At 35.4% G+C, this 21689-nt stretch overlaps 1 protein-coding gene and 1 long non-coding RNA gene across 3 annotated transcripts; both read right to left on the reverse strand.

Annotated features, from left to right (window-relative positions):
• Nucleotides 1-1544: 1544 nt before the first annotated feature.
• Nucleotides 1545-11188, reverse strand: LOC136202062 (serine/threonine-protein kinase 12-like). Its single transcript, XM_065992511.1, has 11 exons — nt 8242-11188; nt 8060-8152; nt 7894-7977; nt 5680-5771; nt 5491-5611; nt 5297-5376; nt 5156-5218; nt 4625-4716; nt 4450-4538; nt 1926-2026; nt 1545-1859 (listed from the first exon to the last, which is right to left on the reverse strand). Exons 1-11 carry the CDS (start codon nt 8476-8478, stop codon nt 1742-1744), a joined length of 1170 nt encoding a protein of 389 aa, XP_065848583.1. The 5' UTR covers nt 8479-11188; the 3' UTR covers nt 1545-1741.
• Nucleotides 11189-16688: 5500 nt separating this feature from the next.
• Nucleotides 16689-20771, reverse strand: LOC136202067 (uncharacterized). 2 transcript variants are annotated; one of them, XR_010674287.1, is made up of 6 exons: nt 20526-20771; nt 18097-18248; nt 17820-18000; nt 17561-17637; nt 17096-17411; nt 16689-17012 (listed from the first exon to the last, which is right to left on the reverse strand). It is a non-coding gene; the product is annotated as an uncharacterized lncRNA (long non-coding RNA). The 2 variants fall into 2 exon arrangements; XR_010674284.1 differs by having other exon boundaries at nt 18097-18264.
• Nucleotides 20772-21689: the final 918 nt, after the last annotated feature.

Genomic DNA, 21689 nt, shown 5'->3' on the forward strand with positions numbered 1-21689 from the left:
ATGAAGCGTGGTGATACGATAATACAATACCAAATTCAAATCTATTTGATAACCAATTGTTAACCTAATCTGAGTCACTTGTGCCTAAGGCGATTAACCCTACTTATCCTTCTATGGTTCCTAGCGCGTGATTCCCTTGTAAGGCCGAAACTAGCTCTAAGGCTCAGAAATTTGGGTTTAATCTTCTATAAGGTCGTCAATCTTATAGGCTCTGACTAGGTCAGATTCAGCTCGCAATATGTGCCAAGTAATTGTTTGGACTTATGAATAAGTTAAACCAGAAAGGCAAAGCGTAAGACAAAGATTAAATAAAGCAATCAATTTGAACAAAAATAAGAACTTGAATTAATATTAAGGATGAAGAAAGTGTTTGTCACGATGATACAATTAGCCTAGGATTCATAGAATGGATCAGAGGCAAACAAAATATAAAAGAGAAGAAAGCCCTTTCAGGGAACCTGTCGACCAATGCAGACGTCTTCCTAAGATTTGAAGGATGGAGCCTTGAACAATCCTCGGGGAACACGGAGCTTGAAGGTTCTTCAATAGCTGACGGAAGGGAGAAGAGGATTCTTCAAGGATGGAGGCTAGGGTTTCTTTACAAAATTCAAGGATATCTAATTTACAATTACAATGTTCTATTTATAGCTGTAGTTTGAAGCTTAAACCTAATCTAATTTATTTCCCGATGCAGGTGGAAGAGTGGGGATGCAATCGTGGAGTCGTGGGGCCGGGAATTAGTCAAAAGACTAATTCCCGCAGGTAAGCTCATCGCACTAGGAAGGCCAGCTCGCCGAGCTGGCCTATAGAGGCCAGTTCGTCGGGCTGTGCATGCCGAATTTGTCGAGCGACTGTCGGGGGTCCTCGAGACGCGATTTTTGTCCGAAATTGATCCTGTTTTGACTTGAACACGCACATAAACTCCAAACTATGTTAGTCCAAAGGCTAAATTGACCCACCAGTCGTCAGATTTAAGTAAAAACTCTGTTTTGTGCGACCTTTGGTGGATCAATTAGCCAAAATAAATAAGTGGCAGTTCACGTATGTGCTATTTTGGCAATATTTGCCTGAAAACAATCAGAAATCGGCTAGAAACGAAAAAAGTAAATAAAACATATACTAAAACTAAGTAACAAGCACACATGCATAAAAGTGTGAGAATTGCTCGCTTATTTAATGAAAACTAAACAAAACCATCCTAAAAACCGTACCTAAGATAGGGGTTTTCGACCCCTATCAGCCTTCTCAACTCAACAAATATAACACTTCATACAGAATGTGTCTTAGGAGGTGTACTCAATGTGAGTTAGACACCAAAAGGACCAAATGTATAACAGTTTTTGAGTTGATAGGGTCAGATTGACCACTAAATAGAAGGAGCTAAGTGATAAACTGAGACAAGTTTATAGCATAGTTGTTAAATTGAGATTCGAGTCGTGACTCGAAATCCTCATTTTATTAATTGGGACTCGTGAATCGAATCGAATCGAATCGTATGATTTGGATCAAATTCAAACTATTATAAAAATAAAGATTAACCATGTTTAAGTTTAAATATTCGTCTAAAAATGCAATTTTAATATCCAAATAGAAATTATATCGAGTTATCAACTAAGCACCTAAATTATAGTGTGTCTTGTTCCTTGGAAAGCAAATTTGGGAAGTAATTAGAAAGAGAAGTGAGAAGAATAATGAGTTGGCAATCTAGAAAGATTACAAGTAGAAGTAACGATTGAATAATTCAGCAAACAGGGCATCCAGCTCTCCCTATAGTTTTAGAAACTTCTTCCAAGATTGAAATGACTGCAGAAAATCCAGGCCTTGCTTTTGCATCTTTGCTTGTGCACTGCTCTATTAGCCTGCAAAAATCAATTTAGAGTATAGTCTGCAAACAACTTAGGAAAGAAGCATAAGTAGTGTCTTACTGTTGAATTCTTTTAGGACAACGGCTTATCTGAAACTTGGCTTCAAAATCCAGTATGAAATCCAAGCTCATCTCAGACATCAGATTCCTTCCTTCCACCATCTGTTATACATTCACCAATGCTAATCTCAAATATATTTACATCACACTGTTTAAGAAAGACTCAGTCAGTTTCGCCAGTGTACATGTGGTGAATCTCATGCGCATAGACAAACAACCCAAACTATTTCAGCAAGTTCACACAGGTTTATTTCACAGAATGAAAAAAATTCATTTAAGGGCTCTGCGACTAGGCATGGACAATCACATACAAACAAGGAACATAAATTTTGCACTCATTGCAAAAAAGGAGTGGTTGCTTCAAAATAATTGGATATCTGGATCTAACTCTGGTTTTAAACATCAAGCTAACTTGACAAAAGAGGCTCAAACTCCTTCCACCATATGTTATTCATTCACCAATGCTAATCAACCACACGGTACCTGTTTGTCAACTTTTAAACCGCATACTTTATGTTTGAAAATGGCCTAAACCACAAGTTTTATTTTTGTACTTTTCCCTAAAATATATACATATGATTTTGATTATATAGTTTGGGGGATTTTTTTTTCGGGAGCTCGGCGAGGATTCCCACGGTTCGGGGGTAGTAACCCCCACCCCACCCAAATTTAACCATTGGGGGTAAAATTTCCTCCGCCCCCAAATAATTCGGTGATTCCTCGTCCCCTTCGGTTCGGATCCCCACCCACTTGCCACCCCTAGGAGCAACAATTCATGACTCATGATTTTGAGAAATTAAAGGATGTAATGAATTTGAATGCAGTTAGAAATGTATATTTGCCTACAAGAGATGTGGAAAAGGTTTTTTTTTTTTTTTTTTTTGTAGAGGTCATGTACATTTTGCATCTGGTTTTCAGTTGCTTAATGTTCTGTTAGGTCCTTCATTTCATTATAATTTTCTTTGAGTGAGCAAATTCTTTGAGTGAACAATTTGTGTTTTCAAGAATGGGAATTATTCATCACAAATCTTGTGTCTATACCCCCTCAACAGAATGGTGTAGTAGAGAGAAGACATAGAAGCTTGCTCATTGTAGCCAGGGCCTTGTTGAAATAGACTTTTTCTAGCCTTAGTTGCTCATTTCGCTTGGGATATCTATCAAGTGGATGTGAATAATGCATATTTGCATGGATTCATTGAAAAAGAGTTGTATGCTAAGGCTAAGGAAGGCCAGGTTTGCAGATTGGTGAAATCCCTTTATGGTCTCAAGCAGGCCCGGAGACAACGGAATAGAGAATTCACCGGTGTTTTGATCAAATTGGGTTCTGACAGATCTATGCATGATTATTGCCTATTTACCAGAACAAATAGGAGGGTGAATTTATAATACGTTTATGTAGATGATATTTTGCTGGCTGGGACTTCAGTACAACAGATTGAAGACATTAAGCAACAATTACATCAAATTTTCACTATCAAGGATCTAGGCATTGCCAAGTATTTCCTAGGGATTGAACTCACAAGATCAGCACATGGACTGATATTATCTTAACATAAATATGTTAGAAACATGATTAAGAAGCAGGATTACATGATGTTAAAGTTGCAGAGAGCCCCTTTCCAATTGGATTGGATTTATCAGGATCATTGGTAAGTTGCTATATTTAGGTTTTACCAGGCCAGACTTGTGTTATGTAACACAACAATTGAGCCAATATTTGCAAAAACCAAAACAAATACATATGGAAATGTGCTTAGATATCTAAAAGACACAGCTACAATGGAATTGTTATATCCTACCCACACACAACTTCAACTTCAGGCTTTTTGCAAGAATGACTATGTGACACAATGATGAAGGTTGCAGCTTATAGTGATGCTGACTGGGAAAGGTGCAAACAAACTAGAAGATGAGTAGCAGGCTATTGTATCTTCTTAGGAGGATCTTTGGTTTCATGGAAAGCTAAGAAGCAGGAGTGAAGCGTAGTGGCTAACGTCCTTATTAAAGGATTTGAAAGTTAGTATACAAAAACCTATCCCTTTGTTCTTTGATAACAAAGCAGCTATACACATTGCAGAAAACCCAGTGTTTCATGCGAGGACTAAACATCTAGATATAGATTGTCATATAGTTCTTGAACACTTGCAGACAGGTTTTCTTCATACACCTTTTGTGGCCTCTACAGAACAGCTTGCAGATATATTCACAAAACCACTATCCTATAGTTTTCTTGACTATGATTTCGTGACTCTTACAGACTGCTTAATATGGCTTATAGTATATAAATCACGCATAAAGCATTCTGTTTAAGAGTCAGTTTAGGCGTCAAACTGTATAGGATTGACAGCCGTAAAGTTAGTTACTTGTATAAATACAAGATGTAATGCATTGTTTCAGTTAAGCAATTGAAGAGAATTTCATTTTAGTTTTTCAGTTTCTTGTGTTTGTTAAACTTGAAAAGGATTATTTCTTTAAATTTTACAACACACAGAATCATCTTCATATCGATGAAGAAAAGTTATTACCTGATAAAATATGAACCCGAAATCAGAAATATCTTTTGTGGTGTCATTTGATTGGCTACTGGCACTGCTGGGAACATCCTTTCTTTGGCCTTGAAAAATCAAAAGATTCTTAAGAGGCAGTTTTAAGATAATAAATGTGCTTGCATGGACAACAACAAATATAGCAATAACATACATATGTCCGGAATGGGACGAATTTGTTCGTACAACATCTGAACCCAGTACTCGCCAATTTTCAAGTGGTCACCCTCATCCTGGAACAAGTTTCTGTATCCAAAAAAGTCAGGAAAATTTACTGGTAACACAAGGAGCAAATTTCTTTTGTTTATACTTCCATAAACGCGTGGCACTTTAATCCTTAAGCTATTATAATGCCACTAATTCTTCGATGCTTATGCTTTCATCTGACTGCATTTAAAATTCAGATTTTTAAATAAGTGGGTTTTCCTTTCCATTTACATATAGCAATAGCATATGCCATGTTACAAATAACAGAGTTTCAAACCGATCTGTTATCATATATCTGTGTTCAATATCAGCCAATGAAAGCACAATTATCATAAATCTCTACCCACTAACTAAGCAAATGGAGAAAGATTACTTACATGCTGTACATAGATAGATATTCTTTTCTGACAAGTATGAAGAATGCAAGTTCTATCTAACTAATAGTGATAATTATATTAAGGAGAAGGACAAGTCTCACTTGGGATCCAAATGGTTGTGCACTATTGGCAAGGGCTTGTGCTCATGAAGATAATTCATTCCTCTGCCAGTCATATAATATAATTCAAAATCAAGTTATATGACTTGGATCAACAATTTCAACATTGATCCAGAAATATACCTTGCAATGTCAAGTGCATAGCGTAGTGCAGTAGGCAGGTCAAGACGACTTTTTCTTGACAAGATATCATGTAAGTTTCCCTGCATTATGCAAGAAACAAGAATCAGATAATAACACGCATAAGCTCAGCAAAACATAAAGATCAACACGACTAGGATAAGCCACATTTATAATATGTTGACAGTAAGAAATACTTTTGGCAAATACTCTGTGATGAGGATCATTTCCTCTCCATGAACAATGGATCCAAGAAACTGCAAAATGTTAGGATGTCGAAGCTCTCGCAATAGAGTGTTGTCCTTGGCAGATAGAATCCTGCATACGAAATTTTCTGGTAACCCAATGATTCTTAAGAAAGAGTATTAAGGTAGAGTTAAGCATACATTTTCACAGGATGGTAAATCTGACTCTTAATTACTGTTTTAACAACCCAAGTTCCACGCCATTTCACCTTGACAGATTCACCATAGAGACCCTGGTAACCATCACAATCAGTTAATATTACAAGGAGATGTACAACTAGAGAACAATTGTAGAATATTTTCTATTGCTTTTAATTTTTTGTTTGATAGGATGAGAAATAATTCTGGTCATGGTAACTATTTCATTCCCCTGCCAGTCCTAGTTTATTGAATAACATATTTGGAAATGCATGTGATACAGAACTAATTCTGGTCATGGTAACTGTTTCCTTCTGCTCTTTTCTCATTCTTAAAGGGGCTATTGATGCATAATCGTCTAACTTATTATATCGGGTATTTCTCACTATCTTGACTCCTATATGGGATGGTCTGTATCCCTGTTCATTGGTGAAGGAGATAACAAACTCGCTACAAATCATGAACTATACTCATATGTGGCTAAATCTTGAGCACGTCAACAACTTACCCATGACCATGATGCATTACAACATTCAAAAATAAATTTCACATCAAACATCACTAGTTACCTTGCTAACTTATGCCATTTCCACAATGAGGATGACCAAGAGAGGGAGGAAACAATGAGCTTCCAGTTGCTCTATAGGTTAGACTAGTGTTAAAAATTGAGGCCGTCTAGGCACTCAAAATTAAGAATCCGTTCTGATTTTCCTGTCTAGGTCTCTTCGCCATTTTTTGGTCCAGTAGCCGTTTTTTGACTCTTAGGTGGCACCTAGACTGCCTAGGATTCGCCTAGATGTCGCATGAGCGATAGTAAAAAAAATGCTTTATTATAATTTATTTTTTAACACAGTCGCATGGTTTTGGATAAACTGTGTTTATTATTTTCAAATAATTTTGATTAACTGTGTTCTCTGTTAGTTTCTATGATATTGTTTAACACTTTAAAGAAATTGTTTCATAGTTTTTAGTGAATTATATTACTTATGTATATTATATTTTATGTGTTTGAGTTGTTTCAATGATATTATTGTATAAATGTTGTTGGCATTGGCCCTGTTTGGGAATTAGCTGTTAGTGGTTAGCTGATTACATTAGCCGTTAGTTGTGAGCTGATTACATTAGCTGTTAGCTGATTACATTAGCTGATTTGACTAGACCTGTTTGGTAAAAATTAGCTAATTGATAATAGCGGTTTGTGCAAAAAGACGAATAAGTGCATTTCTTTTTTTAATTTTAGGACCTGCAAACTAAAAGTAGGGTTAAAGAAGTCCATTAATTTTAATATTGCAAAACGCTAATTGAAAAAGCTCCTAAAAGGAGCTTTTTCTAAATTAGCGTTTTCATCCCAAAACTCTCTCTCAAACCTCTCTCCACCAAACACTCCAATCAGCGGTTTCAGTTGGTCAAAAACGCTCTTTTTATCCCAAAACGCTCTTTACCAAACAGGGTCATTATTTTAAGAATATATATAACAAATATACATGTTTTTCTATATTAAAATTAAGAGAAAGTACAAAAATAAACCTTTGGTTTGGACCATTTTCAAACATAAATTATGTGGGTTAAAAGTTGATAAATACGTATCTTGAAATCGAATCCGTTAGCAAAACACAATCCAAATTGATTAACAGTGTTAAAAAAGTAAAAAATCAAAGACAAAAAATTTAATTTTATCTTTATATTTATTTATTTTATAAATTAACCCACCTATTATCTAATTATTAAAAAAAAAAAAAAAAAAAAAAAACTAAAAATCAAATACAGTGACTTCACGCTACCTTACTTTAACGTGAGATCAGTTGCTCGGTATCTGATCGTGTTTTATTTATCCCCGTTAAAGTTAAAGCAGCAGTAGTCGCCGTTGAGTAAGAATGGGTGTTTCAGATAAGACTTGTTTCGCTGTTTCTTCTTCTTCAAGAGGCGTCATCTGTTCCAACGCCGTTTTCTTTACAGTATTGTTTGTCTGGCGACTAGGTAAAGTTGTACGTCATAATTTCTCTTTTATTAGAGTTATGACATTAAGAAATTCGGTAGGTGGATTCTTGTCTTCTTTTTGCTACAATTCACCAGCTCATACAAGGTAGGTATTCGCTTCCTTTTATTTTCGTTTCCTATTTTTTTCAATTTATGTGTTTTCCCCAATCTTCTTATAATTAGATATATAAATTTAAAGGGTGAAATCGGGATTTTATAATGAGTCAAGTCACATGTTACCTGTTCCAGCATTGATGATCGTTCTGTTTTCAACTCAGAAATATCAAAATTCAATTCATTGGAATCTTGTTCATTCCGAACTGCCTGCAGAAATCATAGGAGACGTTAAAAACGGAATAATGAACCATCTAGAAATAGAAATAGAAAAAGAAGAAGATTTGATTACCATTTGTTGATCATTGGTAAAATCCTTGCCTCCGTTTACTTCCAATATCCTACATATGTCTCGATGTCCATACAATCTTGCATCTGTCAAGGGCTTGACATTCAAAATGAAGATTTAATCAAAGAGAGTAGAATCAAAAGCTAGGAAAATGGGAAAGAAAGAGAGCATATGCATATGCATACAGTACGTTGCCAGCGGTCCTTGAGATTGACATTAGCTTTATAGTGAAGAAGAAGCTCAACAATAGGAGCATGGCCTTCACTAGCAGCAAGATGCAAAGCAGTCCTCTTATCATAATCTTGTACATTAGGGGAAATGCCACACCTTAGCATCTGGTTAAGCCCAACCCTATCACCTCTTGATGCATAACTCAGCAAATTCCCAATCAATTGCATGTCATAATTATCATCCTCCATCATCTTCCTATCTCTTCAAACCACGCAAATTATACCAATCATCTAGATATTGGGCGGTTCTCTCTAGGGGTACACCATTTGGTTTCAACGCCCATTTTGTTCCATTTACTTAACTCTTTCTTTTCTTTCGTTTTTTTCACAAAATACCTCATTTATACTCTCTTTTTGGTGAAAATAACCGTATTCACTAAAACGCTTCTGGAGGACCTTGAAACTGTCACTTGTTTCTTGCTTTTCTAAGAAATTAGTGAATAATCCTAAGCTCGTACCAAAATCTTTTATTTTATATTCTATATCTAACGAAGACTTCACGATGTTGATTTGAGAAATATCAGTTCTAGTAAAGATTATATCATCCATATCAACAAAGATAAGAGTAATATGATTACATGTATGTTTAACAAACAGTTAATGATCTAAAGAACATTGTACATATGAATGATGAATTAAAAATATAGACAATTGTTTAAACCATTGTCTGCTTGATTGTTTGAGACCATATAACCTCTCAAGCTTACAAATCGTTCCTGGTTTTGGCACAATCAAACCATGAGGAAGTTCCATATAGACCTCTTCGTGCAATGTACCATGCAAAAAAGTGTTGTTCATATCACACTAGAAAAGAGGCCAATCATTAATAGAATCAATAGTTAAGACAAGTCTGACAGTGGTGTAAGCGGCTGCAGAACCCGATTACCCTACTCTCCGGAGGGGATTTCGGCAAATAGGATCCGTTTTTACATATCATCGTCACTTACCATTTTTAAGGACGACGCTTAGCATGTCCCTTCCGGTGTATGCATTCTTTTGACTATTTTCTAATCCTTAAGGTTAGATTGATTATTTCAGAGTCGACACACGAATTTTAATGCTCGAGAACATGTCAAAAGTTTAGATGGTACACGGGCTCACAACATACCATCTCTTCATAGTTAGGTTCGTGACTTAAACGGGTTAAGGGTCTGATTAATAAACGCGTAGACTTGTCTTTGTTAAAATACCATAATATTTCTATTCTGTATTCAGTTTAATATCGTTTTAGCGTTCAAAAACGATAAATAAATAATGAAATATAAAATTATTACATCATTTCACAAATGGCGCCATTTAGCCCTAATACATCAAATCTAGCCCTATGAAATAAATCTATTAAACCTGCAAGACAATAAACGTTAGCTGCGGGACATTGGGACCCATCTTTCGGATTTAACTACGACGCCGGACTCGATCAAATAGGACTCATATATTCCTAAGATCTAGCACAACAACATGCAATTATGCTGAAGCCTAATTCATTCATCTAGTCAGTTTTAATAAAAATGAAAAATACCCTTATATCCCATGAGATTTTAGCCTCATTTAACATAAATAACAGAATAATAAATTTACTGAAATAAAACTAGACTACCCATATAGAAAACATGGGCGTGCTTGTCTGTCCCTGTTACTGATCTGGGATGGTCCCCGATCGAAGACTAGGTCTTCAATCGGTGACTGTCTTTCGGACAGACCCCCTATTTTACGTGTGAGAACCCGAAAAACGAGAAAAGAAGATAAGAAAAAGTAATAAATAGATTGCAAGCAGAAAGGGATGGGCTTTTAAAACCCTTCAGAAGTTACCTCTGAAACGCTTTTCCAGTTTTTGAAGTGTGGTAGGCCGACGTACGCGTGATTGTGACTTGAGCAACAACCCAGATCCGTGCAACAGGAAATTGATATGATCAAAAAGTGGAATTCCACGTGTTTGAACCGAAATTCACCGGTTAATGAGAGGTTTTGACCCAAAAGATCAATTCTGAGAGTTTAGTGACTTTATAATTGACAATTAGAGAGGAATAGTTGTAGTGAACGTGTTTCCTCTACTAAATAACTTGAAATGATGTTTAATTTGGGTGGAGGAACCTTAAAAAATGGTTGATTTGGTAAGAAATGGTCTAAAAACTCTTTCTTTTCACTCAATTTCTTTCCTTTTCACTAAAAATCTTTCTTTTTTTTGTGATTGAAAACTGTTGTACCATGTATCCTGTCGGTTTATTTCCTCTTATGTAGTGGGAAATGGACCAAAACTGCTAGAAAACTGATTGAAACTGCCCGAAAATCGGCAAAGGTCATCGATCGGCGACCAAGGTACCCGATCGGGGATCTAGTAGCCGGTCGAAGACCTACGTGGCAGACAAGTATTTTTAAATCTCAGAAAAGATAAATCTAAAAAGATTTTGATAGAAATAAAGTAAAATAAGCTAAATAACTCGGAAAACAGGGTCTAGGTCTTAGCTCGTATCTCGCACAGCGCGTCGTGTGAAGTACACTGCTATTAAGAATCTAGTAGTGTGTAAAATGTGTGTGATATATGGGTGAAATAAGTAAGGTGTTACATGTATGTGCTTAACCTCTACTAGACGCTACTACTTAGGGGCAAGTGTATCCCGTCGTATCAAGTAATAATCTGGTTAAGACCGGGTATCGAATCCGCGGGATTTATAACCACAAGTATTAAACTACTCGGTTCTATTCGTTATCTAAGCGGTGAATACTTTTGATTGAGTTTGGTGACAACTACAAACTACTCCTAAACTATGGGTGAGATAATTTTCATGTATTTCAAGTCCTTTTAGAGTGATACGGATAATGATAAGTTATAACATATGACAAACAATACGAAACATATACGATCAATAATTTACTCTTGCAAAGACGACTATCTATAGACCGAAAAAATCTGTGAGGTTCTAGGGTCGTGATTTCCCCTTAAGGCGACTCTAATTCTTAGGATCAGAAACTAGGGCACGTAAGTTCCATGACTCGTCAATTCCTACGGTTTTCGGATTGCCAACTCCGGTAAGGCAACACCTATGTGATTCCTAATAGATTTCGGAGCTCGTAAGCGACCTACACAATAATCAATTATAAGTATCAAAGCAAGCAATAAATAATAACATGTATAGTGAAAACGGAATTGTAAATCATATATTATAAATATGGAATGCGTAAATACGGAATACAACCAAGCCTAGTACATAGAAAGAGTACAAACTAATTAACAAGTAAAAAGGGAAGAAGACTCGGCCCTTAGAACTAGCTAACTGGACTCAAAGTCGTCTCTTAGGACTTGGAGGTGGAACTCTCGAGCTTGGTGAATGCGGGTGGAACGTAACTTCGGCGGAGTGACAGTAGGATTATACAAGCTCTCAAGGTGTAAGGAACTTTAGTACATAGAAAATTGAATGAGGAAATGAGTGCTAATCACTCTTATTTATACACATCAAGTTCGGGGGTAAAATCGTAAATACACAAGTTACAAATAAGAATTCACATTGTTTGTGCAGGTTTCACATGGCACGCCCCGCCTAGAAGGGAGGACGCCCCGCGTGTCTGCCATTTTGCCCATTCTGTTGATAATTTCTTCATGCATGGACTGATTTTAGAGCCGTTGACTCAACCACGCTCCGCGTAGACCGGAGTACGCCCCGCGTGGTTGAGCTCCTGGAACTTGATATTGCATGGTTCCTTCTTCACGTCCCGCGTATTCCCTGGGACGCCCTGCGTGAATGAGCTCCTAGAACTTTAGTCACTATTTCACACCTTGCACGCCCCGCGTATTCCTTGGGATGTCCCGCGTAGTAGGTGTTGACTGTGGGGGAACACGTGGTTGAATGCCATGGCTTCATGGGCACTGCTCTACGCTTCGTGTGTTACATTCCACGCCCCACGTGTCCACTGAATTATTATTTGTTTATTCTTTAACTCGTACCTGCAAAATACGACTCTCGAGAACCGAATTAGCTTGATGTTTTATTTTTCTAAAATTAATTAAAAGTAAAGGAAATTCACTAAAAACACAAAATTTATTTTTTTTATTTATTTAAAAACACACTATTTTTGTAATTAAACTTAATTATTAGCTCAAAATTAAACTGTAAATCACGCTAAAAGATAGGGACAAAACGTCCCTATCATCCACCTACACAAACTGTTAGCTAGAGTGTAACATAGACTCGTCACTAGGGTCGGAAAAAGTCCATGCTCATAGACTCGCTCCCGATTAAGTGTTATTTTGGGGCCAAGGCGTCAACTATAACCTTGGTGAACAAAACCGCTTAATCGAAAAGAGCACGGTGAGAGGGAAGAAGAAATCATACCTGAGTAGTCGACTTGACTCTTCTAGGCATATTTCATAGTGTCCACATCATGCCTCAAACGATTTTTTATTAAACAAAATATTTTGCCTCCCGATTAAGTATGATGTGGTGTTAGAAATATGCCTCTTGCTACATGATCCCCGCTTTGGTGATGATATAGGAGACTTTTACTCGTGGTAGAATGAAGATTTGGACTTTATCATACCTCGTCCATGAGGTTCTGTGAACTGGTTGAGCTTTATCATACCTCGCCCGAGAGGTTTTGAGAACTGGTTGGACTTTATCATACCTCGTTCGAGAGGTTCTGAGGACTGATTTTGATTGGATAACTGCGCCTGGGCAAGTGTCTCCATGATATAACTAATCCGTCTGAAGGCATAAGGGGTGTTGGATAACTGAGCCTGGGAAAGTGTCTCCAAGAGATTGTTTTATTACCTGCATTAAGAGCAGAGATAATTCCCTTTTCTCGAGGGTTAATTTTTTCAAGGAATTAATTCTGAATTAATTTCAATAGGATAAATTGTAATAAATATATCTAAACAAATATGACTCGTATTGAAAGTCGAAACATTTGTCTGAATTAAATGCATTTAACTGAGATTAAATGTGTCACATCCGTGATCGAACTATACACTGATCTTCCGTGTCCAAAAATTTAAAGTATTTCATACTCAAACACTAAATTATGTCATTTACGATACAAAGTTTAAAATGATTTAAATTATATAAAATTAGTGTTATAAGTATATTATTGAGTTTAATTTTATGTTTTTAGCCCTAAATTACAATTTAGGGATATTTTTAGAAAAAGCTACGATTAGAAGGATGTATTTATAATAATAATGATAATACAACATTATATTATGGTGATGTTTAAATTAATTATAATAATGGGTTCACACTACCATTGGAGGATACCATTTACATGCATATAAGTTATCCTATATTTAAAACGTGGCATTTATATAATTTTTATGGGAAAAAAATAATAAAATAAAATACGTGTCATGCATAATTAATTGTAAAACAATGTGTCAATTTGTCAACATAGAATTAGAAAGAGTTTATAATTACAACATATGTTATTGTAGGTAAATGTCAATTTGTGGAATGGGATGAATCCTAGTGAATATACATAGGTTCTTAATTTTGCATATAAAAAGAGGAGGATAAAAAAAAAAAACATAATAAAGAGAGGTTTATTAACTCAGGAACAGAAAAGAAAAGAAAAAAAAGGGGGAGAGAGACAATGGGTGAGAGAGAAAGAAACGACTTTACAATGTTGGGTTGCGATAATTATTTTGGGTACGAGTTCAGAATATTCGATAATTATTCTAGACGAAAAACTGCGAGGTACGTCCGACTTTGCACCATTAGGTTTCGATAATTATTCTAGGTACGAGTTCAGAATTTAATATACGTTTTACCGTTAATTTGATTTATGGTCTAAAAAATATGAGAAATTTTATACTTAACAAAACAGGTTTCAAGTTTCAATAAATTTGAAGCTAAAATTGGTATTAATACACTCCTAACAAGGTCACGAGTCTAACTGAACTATCGGTCGAAATTAACGATATTAGTTTAGTGTTACGCGTTACAATTTTGGTGACAAACATAAATGGTCTGATAAAAGTGTTAGGTTTAAAATTTAGTTTTATATAATAAATAAGTTATAAAGGACGAATACTGATATTTGTCAATTAGAGTCGGTATAGAGTTGAATATAAAATTAGTACAAGCATTTCAATATAAAATTAATTCAAATAGACTTATGATAATATAACGAGTTCAACGGTATATTCAGTCTAAAATAAATATACCGTTTATTAGTATTACATGTAACTATTTCGGATAAAGATAAGTCATAAAAGTATTTGATTCAAAATTTATTTAAGTTTATTTATATAATATTTGAGTGACTTTAATTCTGAGAGTTTAGTGAAATTATTAAGCTATCAAATTTTTATGGATTTTGAATATATATATATATATATATATATATATATATATATATATATATATATATATATATGTATGTGTGTGTGTGTGTGAGGGGGGGTGGGGGGGGGGGAAGGGGTTAGTCTTAATGGTATCAATAACCATCCAGACCCCTAAATGGATGCAAAATCTCAGCCATTGATTTTGATCTAATGGTGTGATCATTTAATGTAATTAATATCATAATAAATGACTTACCTTGTGAATTGCATTTTTCTCTCTCTTTGTAATTACTCATTCTTCTTCATTAGTCTTCATCTTCAATACGAACAGTAATGAGAATACATCGGATTATTCATTGGAAAAATCATCATGGTGGCCGGAAAATCATCGAGGTGGCCAGAAAATTCATCATCGTTAATCGACTTTTCTTGCTGATTTCGACTAACAGCTTGGTTTCGATTTCATTAATATTACTCGGTTAAATTCTGAATTGATGTTTGTGTTCCTCTTTACTTCATAATGGATCTATTTGTTAATTTCAATAAACTGTATTTCTGTTGGAGTTTCAACATCTATTATCGGCAAGTGTTAAAACTTCTATTGAGTTAGTTGTGTTTTGTATATATTGATAGATTGTAAAGTGTTGTTGATTTTGAATAAGAAATTTAAGAGGATTGAATTCAACCTCCGCAAGATTCATTCAACACGTTGGAATGTTACTCTGAACTCCAAATAATGTTTCACATTATTGTTTTACATAAATCAGAAGAACGCATTTTCTTCTTTGTATTGTTTTACCGCTCTATAATGTCTACAAAGTTTCTCAGAAGTCTTTTGTATTTAATTAGAAGTGCAAACTTGTGAGAAAAAATGTAGTGTTTTGAGATTGGTTTTGCATTTTGGGTTTTTAATATGCTTTTTCAGAATTTTTAATACACGATTGAAATAATAAGTAACATCAGAAATAACAATAGTAGTTTACGAAAAGGAACAATATCAAGACATTAAAACTTGATGAACCAATACTAATTGTTAATGGTCTACATTTTGTGCAACATTATTATTCTTTCGAGGATAATTCCTGGAAGCATGACTAGTCTGACCACAAATTCTACAGTGGTTCAGATTCGTCCTTATTTTTTTAGTTTTGCCATAGGACTTTGTTTTCGGCATATACACATGATTTGTTTTTTTCTTACTAGCCACAGTCGGCCGACCCTTTGTTATGCTATAATATTGGCATCCAAAATTGGAGTAGGACACGCTCCTTCATCACATTGTACATTTTCAGAATTTTCGCTTGGAATAATTATCTCCAATTCCATATTCAGATCGGATATAACCTTCGAATAACTGTGATAAAATAAACGATGAAGAGTTAGAAGAATGTAAATAAAAATAACGATCTCACAATAACTGAATAAAACCCACCTAGGAATTAACATTTAACCGGAAGCATAATAGGTTAGCAACATACTACCATGGAAGCTCAACCCTTTCCAAAATAAAATGTAAATTAATAATGTAAAAACTTGATTACAAAATAAAGGAAAGTTTTCCTCTTATAATAAAAATCCTAACAAACACTAGTACAGAAATGGCCTATGGCCACGGTCGTTTACCCTCATTAGCCACGGTTTCGCGACCGTGGCCATAGGGAGCGTGGCAAATGCTTGACATCTTTAGCCACGGTTGATCGACCGTGACCAAAGGGGCATTAGAGTCGGTCTTTACATATAACCGACTCTAATGCCTTATGTTTTGGCCATGGTTGTTATGAAAATTCATGGCTAAAGGGTTCTTTAGCCACGGTCTTTCGTAACAACCGACTCTATTGCCCTGATCATTAGAGTTGGTTGTAGAAGAACCGTGGCTAATGATAAAAGCATTGGATTCGGCTGTGGAAACAACCGATTCCAATACTATAATCATTAGAGTACCATGGCTAATGTTAATTATATTAGAGTCGCTTGTACTACTGTAATTAACGGTAAACAAGATTTGTTATGCTCAGTCATTTACCTTAATCGAAATTGATCCTGATGTATTACTGAAATTAATTGTCAAATCAATAAAAAAAAATGTACACAAATATAGGGTAATTAATTAATCTGCTATATATATACAATCTTTGATTCAATATTCAAAGTATTTTCAATTATTTAACCAACTGTATATTACTGCGAATACAAAAAAAAACTGAGATATACTAGTACTCTGTCATACTACTCTCTACAACATGGTAATGCCAAAATGGCTATATTTCTTTGTTTCTTTTGATAAGTCACCAATCTAACTCAAGTTCATATAACTTCTCTGAGCTTACCATCCAAAAACAACTACCACCGTGTGATCTAACCAAACATTTCACGAAACTAGGGAATGTCGATACAAGATTTGACTGAACCTCCTCTGCTCGAATAATTAAAGGTGGTCCTTATGTTCAGTCCATGACTGCCAAATTCACCATAAACAAAATGTTAGATAGATATATCCACTGAAAACTGTGCTATTCAAGAATTCATAATGAATTATACCTGCCCTGGTCAGTGTAATTGGCCTCTGTTAATCTGATTTTGTCATTAGATGCTGGATCGCTGTTCAGGGCGTCAAACAGAAAACTAAAAGGTTCCGTGGATGGAAAATTGAAATTATCTGCAAGAGCAACAAGTTAATCACAGTAACATCGAATATTAAACATTCATTCCATGGATGCGAAATAGGACTGATTGCCCATGGTCTCCTGAGCTGCTTGCAACCCTGCAAGTCGCCTCCTCTGAAATTCAAGAGCTTGATCCCGCTCTTCTATGAGTTGCTTCCTCAGCATCCTTGATGTCTCATACCCTCTTGGAACTAAAAAAAAGTATATATAATTTAGATTATGTTGAAACCACATCAACAAACAGTAAAGATAACTTCATATATCGGCATCAGATTTACTGTTGAAAAATGTATTCTTCTGGTTTTAATATACTGGAAGTATAGTAGAAAAGCAAACTCACATGAATGAAGCTCAACATCCATATCTACATAGTGAGGATGGAAATACATTGGAGTCTCGATTCTTTCCTGATACTTTCTGCACCAAAAAAGTATTCGAGCGTAAATTACGAACTTTTGTATTCAAATTCAATTCGGCATCAGTTAATTGCTGCATTAACTTGTAAAGTACTATCATTATAATGTAATCTAATATAAAAATGCAATAACATAAAGCCATTTGGGTTTAGGATAACAACATTTTTCAATGACTATTTTTACCTATCAATCAGCTTCGATTTTTCCCTATAAGGCTTCACGAGAGCCCGAGCACCACAAAACAAAATGAGGGTTCCCTTTAGCCAGAATCATCTTCATAGTGTATGAACTATCAAATGTTACGAAGCCAAACATCCTTTTCTGCTGGCAGGGGATTTTAACATCCTCAACTGGTCCAAATGTGCTGCAAATATAAATGACAGTAAATAAGAACCATTTGCAAACATTCAGATATCAATAGTACAGTAAAAAAACGTAAGTGTTTCGGAAACACAATTACTTGAAATAGTTAGAAACATCATCTTCACTGAAGGTGCTCTTAGCTGGAAAGGTCAGATATATTTGTCAAAAACCACTGACAATCGGTCCAGGATCATTCCTATCACCGCGATTCTCCGAGTATTTTCGATAATCTTCAACAAGAATTACAGCCTGCTGACCATGAGGTCTGGTATTCAAATTGAGAAACAATCTAGTTAAACACTTGAAAATAAACACAATCTATTTTCTCCATCATTCTAAGTGGTAGGTCATATTTCCAATCTTACATCATTCATCACTTTGGTGTTTGCAGATTACAAGGACGTAAACATCAAATCTTTCACAAGGAAATCTATATTTATAATAAATATTAAATTATAAAATGTCCTCTTCTTTATTACAACTCTATTAAAAAAAAAAAAAAAAAGGGCGGCCCGGTCGCATTACGCGTCCCCGCTGAGCGAGGGTCCGGGGAGGGGTCCCACCACAAGGGTGTATTGGGGGCAAGCCTTCCCTTGCCAATTTAATTGACAAGAGGCTGCCCCTAAGACTCGAACCCGTGACCTCTGGTCACACGACAACAACGTTTTACCGTTGCGCCAAGGCTCGCCCTCTTACAACTCTATTAATTTAATTAAATAATAATAACAAGCAAATACAATAGATAATTATGAACTGATTATTAAAAAAATTATTTATGTTTCTTTAGCTTGAATGCTCATTTACTAAGAGAATGTCCGTACGTAGATGCTAAAAAGTGGCACGGGAAATGCTATTTCTAAAACATGACCTTAGTAAAATAGCATTGAAACAACAACGGACAGGACACGAACGTAGAAAAGCTATTCAAGGGGAGTGTCCGTGCAACATAACAATTATAATTATAGAAAAGTTCTGATGTGATCTCTGTCCAACATAAATGAATTATACAAAAGCAAATTGCAGCATATAAAATAAGGATAAAATGAAGAAAAGATCTACACAAATGGCCATATATAGTGCTTTACTGAGTTCCTGAATTGCAAGAGATGAATCACAAGAAATGGTATATATAATCAGCAAAAGATGCTCACTAAGACATAATATTAATCAGGAAAAGATATATCAGCACAATTGCAAGCAGAGAGCAAGTATTCAAGCTAGCTAGAAAAGCTAAAGATGTATCAGTGAAATTGTACAGCAGTAGCATAGATAGAATGAACAGAATCAGCATGAACTCTAATGTTCCCTAAAATTCTCCTACATTGTCAAACAAATTACTCAATGAAAGGAGGCTGTTCAACCCCTAATGTGCTTGCTGCAGAAGACATCAGCAAGCTAATTCTAATTCTTCTACTACACGAAACCCCCTTTTTGTCCTAAGATATTAGGAAATTCTAAATTTCAAGTCAATTATTGCCAAACACGAACATTATGCCAATTATATAAAATCCAAGGTTTTATCAATTTTAAATCAACATAGAAAATGTCTGATTTTGAGAGAAAAATCTAATGGACTCGAACAAATATTAGAATAATAGCCAAAGATATACCAGCCCATCCTTTGTCTTGCCAGCGTTTCTACATAACTATGAGCTTTTTGTTAAACACATCATACAAAACCCTTGAAGTTCCACGAATAAGGATAGATTGACTCGTTTTACACTAGCAAAAAATAGGTAGATAAAGGTTTATTATTCAGTTATAATTAAAGAATCTAGTTAAAAATGAAAAACTGCTCAGAAGTAGTACACTTTTAAGTCATCCTACTAAACAATTAATTCTATGAGACTCACTATTCATGAAGCTTGGAAAAAAATAATTTCATCCATATACTACAATGTCAAGTTAGCCTTAATGAAATCAAGTGAACTGTATCAGAAGAAACTCCAGAAGCTCCTCTTCCAATTTCATAAAAATTAAGAAAAAGGAATCATTCAGACCGTATCAGAATAAAGACACCATCAAAAACTGCAATCGTTTCGGCAAATTGTAGCAATATCCAAAACTCATACATTCACCCCAAATTTTCAGTGTAAATCATTTTTTCTCCGTCCCCTGTTTCTCTGCTATACAAACCAGAGGTTAATATACAAATCAGCAAATTACCAATTAACATGTTAGGCAAGAAATTTTCAGAGTTGCTTCATAGATAAGAAAAACAACAGTAGTACTTCAAACTCGTTTTACAGGCTTAACAATTAATTAACAAAAAGGAAGAATTCTATCAACAGCAAACCCATTTTAGGAAGAACTCTATCAACGGCAAACCCATTTTAGGGAAGAACTCTATCAACATTTGCAGCAAATGTTCTGCCTCTTCTACTACCACCTATAGCCTAGAAAAGTACGACTGCATTTAGGGCAGAACTCTATCAACCACAAACCCAGCAAACACGAACGACAAGCAAACCCAGGAAAAGAAAGCACAAACACAAAGAATAAATGAAAAACAAAAACGAAACTTACCTCTTTTCTGTTGAGTTTGCACAATGACGAACGATAAGCCAAAAAGGAAGCGCAAAAAATCAGCAATCAAACAAAACATCAAACCCATCAAGCACGTACGAAACTTTAAAGGAGAAACGAGGAATGTAGTTCACGCAAAAGAGAAAGGAGAAGTGTCGTTCGTGGTTCGCGCAAAGGAGAAACGAGAAATAGGGTTGGTACTCTTGTAATTTCTTCACGCAAGAGGAGAAGAAAACGCTAGCTGGTTTCTTAAAAGCAGGTCTTTAGAGTCGGTTATGTATATAACCGACTCTAAAAAGAATCATTGGCATTGGTTTATAAAGAACCGACGCCAATGACAGTAATTAGGGTCGGTTCTTTGTGAACCGACCCTAATTATTAGGGTCATTTGCATCGGTTATAAAAAACCGACGCCAATTACAGTAATTAGGGTCGGTTCATAATGAACCGATCCGAATTATTAGGGTCATTGGTGTCGGTTCTTTCAACAACCGACGCCAATGTCCCTAAAAAACACGGCACATTTTATTTATGAGTTTTAAAGTCGGTTATTTTAAATAAACGACTCTAATAACCCATTATTTGAGTCGGTTATTTAGAACAACTGACTCTAATAACCTTTAGCTATGGTTCCTATTAACAACCGTGGCCAATAAGGCGTAGCTATAGGTCATTTCTGTACTAGTGAAAAATAAAGTGCATCTCCGCTAAATCCTATAAAGTTCACCCTTGATCCATTTTTCGAGGAGTTGTTGATTACGAAAAGAAAATAGAGTGGAATAAGTCAAATGAGATGGATGTGCGCATCTGAATTCATCATGTGTTATGCGATCACTTAGTCTTGGGCAAGACCAACTTCCAGTTTGCTTCTCAGTCCTCTAAAACTCTCCCTTCTTCTGTTTTGGGTCCTCACAAGCTCCATTCATATGCTACAAAGTCCTCCTATTTTCCATAAGTTCCTCAGCGGTTAGAATTCAACCTACAACAGCTATTCACTAATCAGCAAATAATTCTACGATTACTTGGTCTTTGGCGAGACTAACTTTCATCGTTAATATGCTAGAAAGTCTTCTTATTTTCCATTTGTCCCTGAAAAGGTGGAAAATACAAAAACAAGCATAACATAGGCATAGTGGTCGCTTTGTTTTGTCGGCCTAAGAATGG

The sequence above is a fragment of the Euphorbia lathyris genome, chromosome 1 (genome assembly GCF_963576675.1).
Source record: "Euphorbia lathyris chromosome 1, ddEupLath1.1, whole genome shotgun sequence".
Lineage (NCBI taxonomy): Eukaryota > Viridiplantae > Streptophyta > Magnoliopsida > Malpighiales > Euphorbiaceae > Euphorbia > Euphorbia lathyris.

Bases quoted from the DNA above. Each gene is read 5' to 3' on its own strand.
- LOC136202062 (XM_065992511.1), bottom strand. From the start codon at position 8,478: ATGATGGAGGATGATAATTATGACATGCAATTGATTGGGAATTTGCTG. The intron at 8,153-8,241 runs GTATGCATATGC...TTGAATGTCAAG, and splicing joins AGGACCGCTGGCAACGTACT to CCCTTGACAGATGCAAGATT. The intron at 7,978-8,059 runs GTAATCAAATCT...TGATTTCTGCAG, and splicing joins TTACCAATGATCAACAAATG to GCAGTTCGGAATGAACAAGA.